At 34.9% G+C, this 14,587-nt stretch overlaps 1 protein-coding gene across 1 annotated transcript; it reads left to right on the top strand.

Moving 5' to 3' along the window:
* Positions 1-250: 250 nt before the first annotated feature.
* Positions 251-2,052, top strand: LOC106764335 (probable O-methyltransferase 3). The gene is made up of 2 exons (XM_014648618.2): positions 251-1,058; positions 1,607-2,052. The coding sequence occupies exons 1-2, from the start codon at positions 288-290 to the stop codon at positions 1,907-1,909; spliced, it is 1,074 nt and encodes a 357-aa protein (XP_014504104.1). The 5' UTR covers positions 251-287; the 3' UTR covers positions 1,910-2,052.
* Positions 2,053-14,587: the final 12,535 nt, after the last annotated feature.

Below are 14,587 nucleotides of genomic sequence, written 5' to 3'. Positions count from 1 at the left end.
ATATTTAACGCAACAATGCAGGGTATTATAACTTTATCTTTTTCGGCACAAAGGAAATATAATTCCCACCAATTATAAATTGTGAGACCCATAAGTTAATATTAAGATGATTAGTATGGAGGTAGAAGGAAGACAAATAATATATATTATATTATATTAGTATGGAGGCATGATAATCTACCATCATATCCTATGAATTATAATAAAGTGGTTGCTTGGATATTCGGTTGCTTATAAATAGACCCAAATTGTGGGTGAGTCCATACTCCAAATTGAACAAGTAGTTTATGCAAGAAATTATGGAATCCCATGACGCGAAACTACTGAGGGCTCAAACACACATATGGAATCATATTTTTAACTTCATAAATTCCATGTCCCTTAAGTGTGTTGTTGAGTTAGGCATAGCAGACATCATACACAACCATGGCCAACCCATCTCACTCTCAAACCTCATTGCTTCACTGCCAATTCATTCTTCCAAAACTCATTTCATCCCTCGCTTGATGCGAATCATGGTCCATTCTGGCTTCTTCTCTCAACTCAGTCACACCGACAACGAGTTTGAAGTCAAGTATGCACTCACTGATGCCTCTTTGCTTCTGCTTAAGAGCCATCAAATGAGTGTGGCACCTTTCCTGCAGGCCATGCTTGATCCAGTTTTAACAAATCCATGGCATCACTTTTCTAATTGGTTCAAAACTGGTAATACTACACCGTTTGAAATGGTGCATGGGAAATCGTTTTGGGAGAATGCTGGCAGTGATCCCAGAATTAATATCTTATTCAATGATGCCATGGCAAGTGATGCTCAACTAATNACTAGTTCNGTNATTGAGAAATGCAAAGGGGTGTTNATGGGATNGGAGTCATTGGTTGATGTTGGGGGAGGTACAGGAACCATGGGAAAGGCCATTGCCGAATCCTTCCCTCAGTTGGAATGCATCGTATTTGATCTTCCACATGTTGTTTCTGGCTTGCAAGGAAGTGGAAACCTTAAATATGTTGGAGGGGACATGTTTGAGGCGATTCCTCCAACAGATGCCATTTTGTTGAAGGTAAAATATCGTTATAAATAGTACACTGTTACATTCTTAACTTTTCTTTTAATTTACTTGACTGATGTTAAACTTCAGAGAATTGAGCCAACGAATTGATCAATTGGAAAACAAAAAACAATATCACCATTGTTGATCAAATAATAAACATATATAATGATTATCGGAAACAAAGCTAGGATTAGTTTATTCTATCTACTTCGGTAACTTAAATATCGAAGACCAACTGTTTCAGAATCAAATATGAACATCGAAACAATATAGCAAATTATATATAGTAATATTGCTCGTCATTTTTATTCTCTTGTCTCCCTAAATTACTTATTATAGTAACACTTTTTTGGTTGAGTTTCTTTCTTTGGATATAGATTGGTACAATTATGGTTGAGTCTTTTTCTAATTAATAAATAGACTAATTAAGTTAACGTTAGGTGTGCATATTAAACTTGGTCATCTGACTTATAAGAAGTGGTCCTACTATATTAATTATATTACATGAGGTGCTATTCTAATTAGCTTAATTCCTTTTACTTTGGATGAAAAAACAGTGGATATTACATGACTGGAGCGATGAGGAGTGTGTGAGCATATTAAAGAAATGCAAGGAAGCTATATCTAAGAAAGGCAAAGAAGGGAAAGTGATAATCATAGACATGGTGATAGATAATGAAGTGAAAGATGAAGAGTGTGTTGAAACACAGCTCTTCTTTGATATGTTGATGATGGTGTTGGTGAAGGGAAAAGAGAGAAACGAGAAGGAATGGGTGAAATTGTTTTCCTCTGCTGGTTTCAGTAACTACACAATAACTCCCGTTTTGGGCTCAAGGTCTCTCATTCAGATCTATCCATAGCCACCCAACAAGATGAAGCTGTATTTGAAATTTCAAGAAATAAGTTTGTGAGAATTGTTGCATGTGAAAAAGATAGTTTCTGAAGGGTATGATGAATAAACAATTAATGATTTAATAAATCTGAGTGTTTTAATTATGAAAAATGTTTGTCTTGATTATTGATAGAAGTTTTGAGGTAACTTATAGCGGAACTTCCTCGAAAACAAGTTATCAAATTATGAAAGGAAAATGATATAAAAGATTATAAGAGAGCAGAATATGATCAAAAGAGAAATGAATAATATCCTTATTTCTAGTATATACGATGACGTGAAAGGAAAAACTAAACATCAACTTCATCTTTTCATAGGAGGTCTATGAAAGGTTACGTAAGATAATGAAATTAATAAATGTAAAATTAAATAATTTTATTTTAATACATTTTATATATATGTTTTAAACTTTTTTATTAGGGATACCAAATAAACCTACAATATATATTGATACCAACTCTCATCATTGATTAAACATGATTAATATGAGTAGGACTTTTTAAAATTAGGTATATGAATGAGTTGAGAATAACTATTTATGTTATAATTATACTCCTTTCTATACATATTTATTTATACAAGACCTCATTTCAATATTTATGAAATTATAAAAAGGAACATATAAATGATGTTTAACTTTTTTTATCATAACATTTTAAAAAGGAACATATAAATGAAAAACAATCGTTGGAAAGTGTGATGCATGCACTGAACGGGTACCAAAAATGACATCATACTGAAATTTTTAGAAGGAACATGGACTATTGAATACTCCCTTTTTTAAACCAAACTTAGTATGCTGAAAGTAGTTATATGTTGGCAGTGAAATATAGTTCATAAAACTTTCACGTGAAATTGTCAATTAGAAGGACTTATATTTTAAGAATTTATGAAGTTACATGTGATGAAGATACCACAATATCATCACAGCCATTGACAAGACATGCTGTAGGATAGACATTTGCTAACCTAAGCCTTCCTGCAATGTACCTTTATCTATGCAACGAAGGGATATGATTAGGTATTTTTCATATTAAAGTACACTTAATGAATTACAATATATCCAGACGGAAGCTTCTTCATCCACCTCTAAACTTTTTTTTTCACCTTTAAATTTTAAATTAATAATAAAAGTACTATTTGACAAGAATAAATTTTTTTTCTTCTATAATTAATCCTATCCTCTTATATCCATCCACTTTTACTCGTTTTTGTCACTACTCTTGAGTGATTTAAATCTGAAACTGTAATAACGGTTACAATAGTTTGACCAAGTTTTTTTTCTATTTTCCTATATATATTACCGTGTATCACTCTCTAATACAATGTTAATGAAATACAGCTTTTTCTTTTTACTCCAAAAGACTCAATCTCTCTGCCATAACTCTGTTTTTACATAAGCCAATAAGTGGTATTCAGAACACTTGTTTTCGATTTTGAAAAAGTTGAAGAACCTTGGTGACGATCAAGAGTGGTGCAATGGCAAGCATGATACACAGCAACCTCCCAGTCTTCGATGGAAAAGATTATGATGACTGGTGTGTTAAAATAGAGGCAATTCTAGAGTATCAAGAAGTTGATGAAGTCGTGAAACTTGGAATTAAAGAAATCAAGGAAGATGATACAGTAGCAGCGAAGAAACTTCACAAAGAAGAACGACGTCTAGGCTGCAAAGAAAGAATGCTTCTACATCAATGCATTTCTCCAACCATTTTTCAGAAGGTTTCTAAAGCATTTACAGCCAAGGAAGTTTGGGACATTCTTCAAGAAGGATATGGAAATACTGGCAAAGTCAAGAAGGTACGTTTACAAGCATTACAGCGTCAGTATAAACTTCTGGGGATGGGTGCAGAAGAAACTGTAATAGAATATATGGGAAGAATCCAAACATTGGTCAATGATATGGGGGCATGTGGAAAAATTGTCAAAGACAGAAAGCTGATTGAGAAGGTCCTGCGCACTTTGACACCTCAGTATGATCACATTGTGATCACTATTGAGGAATATGTAAAGATCTTGATATGTTAAAGATAGAGGAATTACAGAATTCACTCGTCGCACATGAACAGAGACTGCTGGAAAGGATGAATGCTGAGAAAGTACCAGCGACACAAGCAACGGATCAAGCGTTCCAGGCAAGAACGAAGCAAGGTTAAAAGAACCGTGGCAGAGGTAGAGGGAGATCGCATGGTGGTGGCCGCAACGGAGGAAGAAATTGGAGATCGACTAATCAAAATGAAGAAGAAATTATTGATGATCAACAAGAAGGAGGCAATCGTGGAGGCAAAAACACGAGAGGAAAAGGCAGAAAAGGGAACGAAATATCTAGTGCTACACAGGCAAACAATATGGGTACTACTCTTCGGAATGTTGGCACAATGACTCTGCCAAGAAAAACAAGAATGATGGTGAGGTGAATTTGGCACAAGAATGTAGTATTGATGAATGTTGCAGATGAAATTCAAAGTGATGAAAATAATAAAATGATGATGAAGACACATGACAAATGTTGTGGGTTTGGTAATGACATGTGGACATTAGATGCAACACGTGCCAGAGACAAAAATAATGAGAGTTCAGTTGTTAAAGAAAAACGTTATGCAGATGATGTTTGCGTGTCGTCTCCAGTTGCTTCGTACCAAACTGACACGAAGCAAGATTTTACTAACGTGTCACATGCAGATCAATCACGACATGCAGAAGCGAAAATGATAAATGATCAAGCAATGCTATCTGACAATCATCAAGAAAACACCGAAGAATGATCAATGTTGGTATCTTGATACCGGATGCTCCAACCACATGACCGATAGAAAAGAATGGCTTGTCGATCTGGATTCAAGAAAGAAGAGCAAAATACGATTTGCAGATGACAGTGTTGTGATGGCAGAAGGAGTTGGAAGAATGGTTCTCACATGCAAGAATGGTGAGACCGCATATATGGATGGAGTTCTATTTGTCCCAACAACGAAAAACAACTTGTTGAGTCTTGGGCAGCTGATGGAAAAAGGTTATACCATGAGCACGAGAGGAAATTCGATAGAAGAGTTTGATAGGAGGAAACGCCTGATTATTAAGGCTCCCATTTCAAAGAACAGAACATTCAAAGTCAATCTCAATGCAACATCCATACGATGCCTATCAGCTATGAGTATAGAAGAAGAAAGTTGGAGGTGGCATTATAGATTCGGTCACTTAAACTTTAAGAGTTTAAGTTTGTTAAACAGCAAGGAGCTTGTAAAAGGAGTACCTGTGATCTCTACTCCTACTAAGACCTATGAAGGTTGTATACTGGGAAAACAAACCAGATCAGAGTTTGGAAATTCAGCTCCTAAATGCGCAAAGCAGCCTCTTGAAGTCGTATATGCAGATGTTTGTGGACCATTTGAAATAGTCACATATGGAGGTAACAAATATTTTCTTCTCTTTGTTGATGAGTGGACAAGAAAATTGTGGGTTTATTTGTTGAAAGAAAAAGGAGAAGTTTTCTTAACCTTTGTTAAATTTTGTGCATTGGTTGAGCGCCAATCTGGGCTGAAGATGAAGCTGTTACGAACAGATGGTGGAGGAGAATTCAACTCCAAAGAGATGAATAAATTTTGTGAAGAAAGAGGAATAATCCGTGAAGTCATTGCACCCTATACTCCACAGCACAATGGATTGGCTGAACGAAGAAACAAGACTTTGGTTGAGATGACAAGATGTCTTCTGAAAGGAAAGAAGCTTCCGCATAGTCTCTAGGGAGAAGCTGTTGTCACAGTTGCCTATCTTCTAAACAGATGTCCAACAAGAGCCTTGAAGAACACTACTCCAAAAGAAGCTTGGTAAGGAATCAAGCCATCTACAAAGCACTTGAAGATATTCGGAGCTGTATGTCACAAACATTTCCCAGACGAAAGAAGGAAAAAGCTAGAAGACAAAAGTGAGATAGTAATACTGGTTGGATATCACAATTCAGGTGCATACAGATTGTTCAATCCAAGAAAGAAAGAAATAATGATAAGCAAAGATGTTATTGTAGATGAGTCTACAACTTATGATTGACAAGAGGCTGAATCGGCTGAATCAAATTCAAATAAATTGGTGTCCAGCTGGTTAAGAGAAAAGGAAGGAGAAGATAATGGCCAAACGAATATAGGTGATGAGATCAAGGCTACAAGCAGTGATAATAACACTAGAAGGTCACAAAGAACTAGATTTCCATCCACAAGACTTGTAGATCATGAAGTATTTAGTGATAATCAAGTTACAGAAACAGGAGAAATCGCTCATTATGCTTTTGTTGCTGATACTGAAGTGTTGTCATGGGAACAAGCAATTGAAAAACAAGAATGGAAGGAAGCAATGATAAAGGAGCTAGCTGCAATTGAAAAGAATGGAACATGGACCATGACTGAATTACCCAAGAACAAGCATGCAATTGAGGTAAAATGGGTGTTTAAAACCAAGCTTAAACCGGATGGCAAAGTTGCTAAACTAAAAGCGAGGCTTGTGGCTAAAGGCTTCCTTCAAAGACCAGGAGTAGACTTCACTGAGGTATTTGCCCCAGTAGCTAGGCTGGAAACCATAAGACTTATTGTTTCCATTACAAATGCAAAAGATTGGGTGATTTGTCAGATGGATGTGAAATTGACTTTCCTGAATGGACCATTAGAAGAAGAGGTATATGTGAAACAACCTCCCGATTTTGAAAAGAAAGGTGAAGAATGGAAAGTACTCAAGCTAAACAAGGCCTTGTATGGACTTAGGCAAGCACCAAAGGCGTGGAATGTTCACATTAACTCCTGGCTAATAAAGAATGGATTCAAGAAATGCATGGTTGAGTTTGGAGTCTACTCAAAACAGGTTAGTAACAGTGGTATTGTATTAATCTGTTTGTATGTAGATGATTTATTGATAACAGGTAATAATGAAGAATCCATCAGTGAATTCAAAGCAAAAATGAAAGGAGACTTTGAGATGACTGATCTCGGAAGTCTAGGTTATTTTCTTGGGTTGGAATTCTCACGTGTAGATGGTGGAATCTTGGTGCATCAAAAGAAGTATGTAAGTGATATTCTGAAGCGGTTTGGCATGGAGAATTGCAACAATACCTGTATACCTATAATGGCCAACACAAAGCTGTCTTTGCAAGCAGAGGATGAAAGGGTGGACACAACCTTGTATAAACAGATCGTGGGTTCACTCAGGTATGTATGCAATAGTAGACCTGATATCAATTATGGTGTTGGACTAATTAGTAGGTATATGGGAGATCCTAGACAATCACATCTTGGTGCTGCCAAACACATATTAAGATACCTAAAGGGAACAACAAATTATGGACTCTTTTACCCGAAGAAGCACAATGAAATGATTGGAGTACTGGAAGCATGAAGTGACTCTGATTGGTCTGGAGATCAGCTAGACAGAAAGAGCACATTTGGATACGTACTCAAGTTCATGGGAGCTGCATTCAGCTGGTGCTCGAAGAAACAAAACATTATTGTGCTGTCTTCATGCAAGGCTGAATATGTTGCTGCGTTAGAAACCGCATGTCAGTGTGCTTGGATTGAGGCGATGCTTGATGAGCCGATGATCAACTACTGTAAACCAGTTAAGCTAATGATAGACAACAAATCTACAATCAACCTTGCTAGAAATCCCATGGCACATGGACGAAGTAAACACATCGAAACCCATTATGACTATCTGAGAGAACAAGTTGATAAGAAGAAGCTTGATCTTCTGCATTGCTCAACGGAGGATTAAGTTGCTGATGTTTTTACCAAAGCACTTCGCCAAAACAGATTCCAGAAACTGAGAGAACACCTTGGAGTTACATCTCTCGACAATTTCACTTTAGGAGGGGTGTGTTGAGTGTTTTAAATATGAAACTGTAATAACGGTCATAATAGTTTGACCAAGTCTTTTTCTGTTTTCCTATATATACTACCGTGTATCACTCTCTAATACAATGTTAATGAAATACAACTTTTCCTTTTTACTCCAAAAAGACTCAATCTCTCTGCCATAACTCTGTTTTTACATAAGCCTATCAACTACATAAACCAACCTTCGTTATTCATCCATACATACTCGACACCCATATGCATATTCCATTTCCTTTTTCTTTAAATTTATTGGTTTGCTTTATTTAAAAATCATTAGTATAGTGCATATGCACATAAAAATGGGACTGTATGGATTTAGAAAAATAGGATTAACTGAATTTTAAAATTCAAATATAATTTTCATCAAATTGCAAAATTTAGGTAAGAATTTATTCAATTTAAATTGTGAACTAGATTTAGAATAGAATTGAAAATTGGATGAAGTCTTTAACCAAATTTCGATTCAAAATTTGGTAAGGGCCTAATAGATTTTGAAATCCAGTTAAGGGCTTCTTCGAATTTGAAAATTCAGTTAAGGATTTCCTCGAATTTTGAAATCTAGTGAAAGGCTTAACTGGATTCCAAAATCGGGTGAGTGCATACCGATATTCTTTTTTAATTCTTTTTGGTGTTTTTACATTTTTTATTTGTATTTGGTGTATTTATAATTATGAATTTGTTTGTTATAGATATGGTAAGAACATGAGGTGCATCAACATATCGGGATGAGTTCTTCACAAGGTGAACACAGAAGAAGATTGATGAAGGTTGAAAAACAGTTATTTTCATATGTCAATTTGGACCAAATTACACTCTTTACTACTTAGAATGAGCCTAGAATTAAGCACAAAACTCAATAAATGAGTCTGGAGAGAGTCAAAAGCTATTTTTAGCGATTTTATGCTTGTTTTCCATTGTTTTGTAGCTAATTTGAGAAAGTTAAGAATGAAGTTAAAGATACAAGTCGTTGACTCAAGAAAAGAGTAGAAAAAATGAAGATTTGAAGAGTCGACGCACCGCCCGACGACACACTTAAACCGCCGAGCGGTCCAGGACGAGGAGTAGGCATGGCGATTGACGTTGGGCGGCCCTGAGGGAAACTGCCCGGCGGTGGCGATTGCCGCCGGGCGGTTTGGAGGATTATGGGAAACCGCCGGGCGGCACACTTAAACCGCCCGGCGGTGGCTCGCTGGACTTGGACCTGTTTTCTGTGTTTTATGATCTGTTTGGGCTTGGGCTTGTTTTATGTTATTTTTATGCCCTATTTAAAGGCCAGAATGTTTTAGGGTTTGTATCTTTTGATGACTTAGGCACAAAAACACACTTTTCACCCCTTTGGGGTAGATTTGGAGATGGTGACAACTCTCTTTTTCTCCTTTTTAGGGTTTGTATCTCTTTCATTCCATTCTTCATCTAGATTCATCATGACAATGGTGAACTAAACCCTATTGTTGTTGGGGGAAACAATGTAATCTTTTGATACTCTCTTTTATTGAAACTCTTGATTATTTATATGGTCTCCATATGTTTTGAATGATAATTGTTGGGTTATCATCTGTGCTTAAGGCCTTTATCGTTTAACTCATTCGGTAGCTGATGTTTGTCTTTATTGATATGGGGACGTACAGTAATGACATGAACTGGTGAGTAATTTCTTGATTTTGCAATACCACCTAGGGATAGGGGTAGGACGATCAATTGCGCTAACTTCTGTTTATAATGCGGTATTAATTACTAGGGGAGGCTAGGGATAGCTAGCTAGTAGTTAATATTAGGCCCTTTTCGCCGAGGGATCGGGTTAAGGGGAGGCTAAGAAAGTCGCATAACAATTAATTAATCAAACTAATTTTCAAGAGAAATAGGTAAGAGAGAGCGGATTAGATGAAATTGTGAACCCCCAACAACTCCATTCATTCATCCACTTTTGTGTTTAACCTCAATTGATCAAATTGCATTCATGTTTATTTTTCTGCACTTTATATTTAAAAATCCCAAAATGTTATTTTTATAGTCTTGATTGGTTAAGCAAAAGCACAACAGTTAGTGCCGTGAGTCTCTTGGGAAAACCATACTTGGACTTACCATTTTACTATTAGTTGAACGATTTGGTACGCTTGCCAATTTATTAACAAAGATCTATGACATCGACTCATAGAAGGGGTCCCCTTAAAAAGTTGGGGCATTACATCGTCCCGATGTTCATAAGGAGCACAAGGATGTTACTAAGCAACAAGATGATGTTAAACAACACGAGCATGTTGTTCTAGAATAACATGAAGTTGGTGGATTTCCTAGAGGTCCATAAGATACATCACTATTGACGAGCTATGTTGATCATGTTGCATATACATTGTACCATAGCCAAATTAGTACAGTAGTTGATTTTTATTTGTTAATTTTGATGGCTAATGAGTTATTTGAATTTAATATTTAATATTTTTGTTTAGGAAAGAGTGGAGATCAAGTTGGTCTGCCATGGAAAAAAAATAAACAAATTTTGAACATGTCATTGACTGTTCAGGATTTTTTGTTGAATTCTAGTTTGATGCCTCTATGTGATATATCTTAAGATTACGCTGATAAGAGCTTGAGATTGACGTTCTTTGAGAGATGGAATAAAGAGACAAACAATTTTCATGTTTCAGTTGGTGAGATGACCTCACACTAGATGACATGATCGCCCTGTTATATCTACTTGTAGTGTGATTCGAAGGAAGTCTTGGACATTGAAGTAGCTAAGTGTGTTATCATAGACCTATTGGACGTAGACCGCATGATGAATACATCTAAGCTGAGACAATGTCGTGGTCCCAAAGTTAGGCTAATATGGTTGAGAGACATATATAATGGTTGTTGTGAGAACCATCTATGAGAGTGCGATGCACGAGCCTACTTATTACATATAGTAGGATGCATTACTTTTATAGATAAGAGTATCACCTTGATCTGTGTATCCTACTTGTTGTTATTCAAAGACTCGCAGTCATGTGGCAGATATGTTTGTGGAGTTGTTGCACTGACCTACTTGTACGAGCAACTTAAAGATGCCAACTTTGTTGAGAAAATGTAATTAGCTGGATATCTGAATTTTTTACAAGTACACATATATCTTGCACTTTCATTTCCTTTATTCTTTTATTATTGACTAACCTTTAATTAATTTTTTATACAGATGAATTATGAGCACTTCCATGCGATGGGAAAAAGGTATTTGTTGCCTAGTTATGATGAAGATACCTCATGTTGCACGTTGGGTGATATGGAGATAAATTTCTAGCATACTAAAGGCCAATGTACATTTGGATGGACTGATATATGATGACGTGATCTAAAGCCATATGAATCACATTGGATTAGTCATACACATTTGACCATCAATACATCTTGTGGATGGATCAGTTGGTATGATTATACACTAACATCTTCCTGAATACGTGTTAAGGAAATTTGGATATGAGCAATTGATCCCACAGTCGCCAAACACTGTTCAAGAGGTTGACATAACAAACATTGATGGTTTAAGTTGCACTTTGCCAAGAACGTGTATGTGAATGTCAAACTGACATCATCTCCATGAGCATATTTGGAAGGATACCTCCAATGGTTCAGAAGGGTATCCCATCCTTATGTTATTCTTGCTCTTGAGGATAACCGACCTAGTCTTGTACCTCAACTTCGATGACATGTTCTGATGACATTTTAATGTATGTAACCATATAATATTTATGTATTTATGATGTTAAAGAATTTTAATTAATTTGTTGTGATCATGAATGCAAGGATCTATCATGCATATGATGAGAATCTTACAAACAATGATTGATTGTCAAGATGTTAGCAAGGACATTATAGCTTGGGAGTATACTAATGAGGCATTACAAATAGCTCGTGTGGTGTCTAAAGAAAATGCATCCAATACTAAAGGAGGTCGACATGTATGCGACAAACATTCATCATTATCTGGATAATAGTGTCTTTTACTATGTATTTGGTCATTTTGAACTTGTATGTAACATTTGGAATGTCAACTTTGTTGTTATATAATTAAACAACTTTGTTAATTTTTACATAATTAATATATTAACGGTGAGTAAGTGAGTTTTTATATGCATGAGAGTGGTACGCTTGACAATGAATTAACAACAACTTTGTATTTATATAATTATATAACTTTGTATTTTCATTTATATATCTTCACTTACACAAATATTAACCCTAAAGAAAGTTTACATCCTACTTATATAATGATCACGCCCGCACCTTAAGGTAACAATGGGTAAACGATATGATATCCACCATGGGTAAATGACAACTTTCTTGTAGGTGAACCTATAAAGATAAAATTCGTAAATGAAACTTATTATATAATTAAACAAAAGAATAATAATTTTACTTGCCCAAAATGAGATCCATGAGCTTGTCTAATACATATTAATCAATGTTGCCTTATATTAGAAGATGGTGTACTATGTAGTGGGAAGATTGTAATAATCAAACAATATTACAGGCGGACTAAGATGTCATTATATCCATTACCAATAGTGTAGTTAAAGTCTGGTATAATCATCCACTTGTCCATATTAGCTCATAATTAATGAAACAAATTGTTATGAAAGAAAAAGGTAAGACATAATAACTAAAGTCTCAAATATAACATCTACCGCTGATTGTGAGTCGACTAGCAAAAACTTCTTAAGTTGTTCTAGTCGATCATAGTTTTCTACTAGTATGGTGTATTCATCATGTCACCGACTAAGTTCTTTAAACAATTCATGTCAGATAATGGACTCTAACACTCCCAACAAAGAAACAATACATCTATAGCCACAATGACCATCAATGATGACATCAACAACATCGACAATATAAGGGTAACAAATAGGATGGAATGCAAGGGGTCTACGTGATCAAAATATAAGGGTTCATGATATGTAAACCTTTGAGAACGATGAACTTACTCCTCTAAGAACCTTTCGTCTTTACTTTATGCATAAGAGGTATCATATATGTCATATCAAGACAAACAATTTCAAGTAACTTTTGCTTGATGTCCATTTCTCCTATAATGTTCACTTCTTTGAAACGATTAAGCACCATATCAAGTTTACATTGAATGCATAACTTTGCCTGCAATTTATTTGATAAAATATTTGAAAATCTCAATCTAGTCTGTATGATATGAATTTCAGACAAAGGAATCACTTCAGGATCATATTGTGCTAATTCATATGCATAGGGTAGACCATATGTTCATCTCAGAATGTAACCTTCAATATCAAATCCTATATGCTTTACTTGATTGAACTATTGAGCAATGAGTCTCAAGGTATATCTTGATACACGTCCAACCATTCTTTTATGTCTACTTCCTTTAAAAGCTTCCCGCATAAGATTTAGACTTTTCTTAAAGGACGTTTTTATCTTATTATGTTGCAAGATGATGGTGTTATGAATTGCATCCTAACATAAACAAATGTCACTCATACTGCTTACCAATACCTTCCTTAAGCTCTAATGAGAAGACTCAACCTTGATACAAATGACATGAACAATATCATAAAACATATAACAAAAATATGGTAAATAAAATAATACTAAAACATACCTGTTTAGGCTAGTTTAGGTGAATTTCCAATTTCTCACTTATTTAATACATTTTTTTAGGTTTTAAGTAGCCAAATTTTGAGATTTAGGTACTTGATCTAATTTGACTTGTTTTTTACCTTCATTTAACTAGTTTAACTTGTTAGGATATGAAGATTACACATTCTTAGGTTACTTTAGGTGAATTTCGAATTTCTTACCTATTTAGTCTACTTTTTTGGGTTTTAATTGCCAAATTTTGAGGTTTGAGACATGATTTTTAGAAGTTGTCTTAGGAATTGCTTCTTCACTTAATTCTTTGTCATTTTTAGTCCATTAGAACTTGTGTAGATAATTTTAGTCAAATTATCATTTTCTTCTTATTTTCGAATTGTGACTTGATTTTAATATTTCTTTCTTGTTTTAAAAGTTGTCTAGATAGTTATTTCAGAGTTTCAATTGGTACTTTAATACACTTTTCATTCTTACCACTTTTAGCCTATTCTACTTACTAGCTTAGTTTCTAGGTTCTCTTATTTATTGTACACTATCTAGAAACATGCTTTTATTTTGACATTATCTAGAGACATACTATAGACACAAAAATATTGCACCTAGAATTCATTTTACTCTAGTTATTTAGACAAGCTTTTATAAAATGCTTTTTTCCTTAAGAGATAAAAGAAGTTTTGTGCACATATGAGCCTACTTTGATAGAGAAGGATGTTTATTTATAGCTAGGAAGAAAATATTGTTGCATTGGAATAGTAACAATAGCATATTATTAAAAGATTTACACTTGTAAATGGTAATGAAAGCACAAGAACTAGAAACAGTTGAAAAACGGAACTAATTCATGTGATGAGAGTGTTGGTACCAATATTACAACCTTAGATGCATGCAGGGTTTGCTTTACAAAAAACTTGGAGAGAATCTACTAATATTACTAAACTTAAATGGGTAACAATAATGATTCTATCTTCTTTGAAATGCATCTTTATATCAATTCTTCCTCAGTTCTCATTATAACCCTCTCCTAAACATATCTAACTTATGAGCATATTTTATGCTTCTATCACCCAATTCCAACCCTGTATAAAACCGAATGAGGAAATAAATGAAAGGTAAAAAGCATCACAAGACTGAGGTTTGAACTTGTGGTTGTCATGCAAAAAAATTGTGGACAAATA

The sequence above is a fragment of the Vigna radiata genome, chromosome 6 (genome assembly GCF_000741045.1).
Source record: "Vigna radiata var. radiata cultivar VC1973A chromosome 6, Vradiata_ver6, whole genome shotgun sequence".
Classification (NCBI taxonomy): Eukaryota; Viridiplantae; Streptophyta; class Magnoliopsida; order Fabales; family Fabaceae; genus Vigna; species Vigna radiata.
Note: the sequence above shows the minus strand (reverse complement) of the source record. Positions and strands in the feature narration are given on the sequence as shown.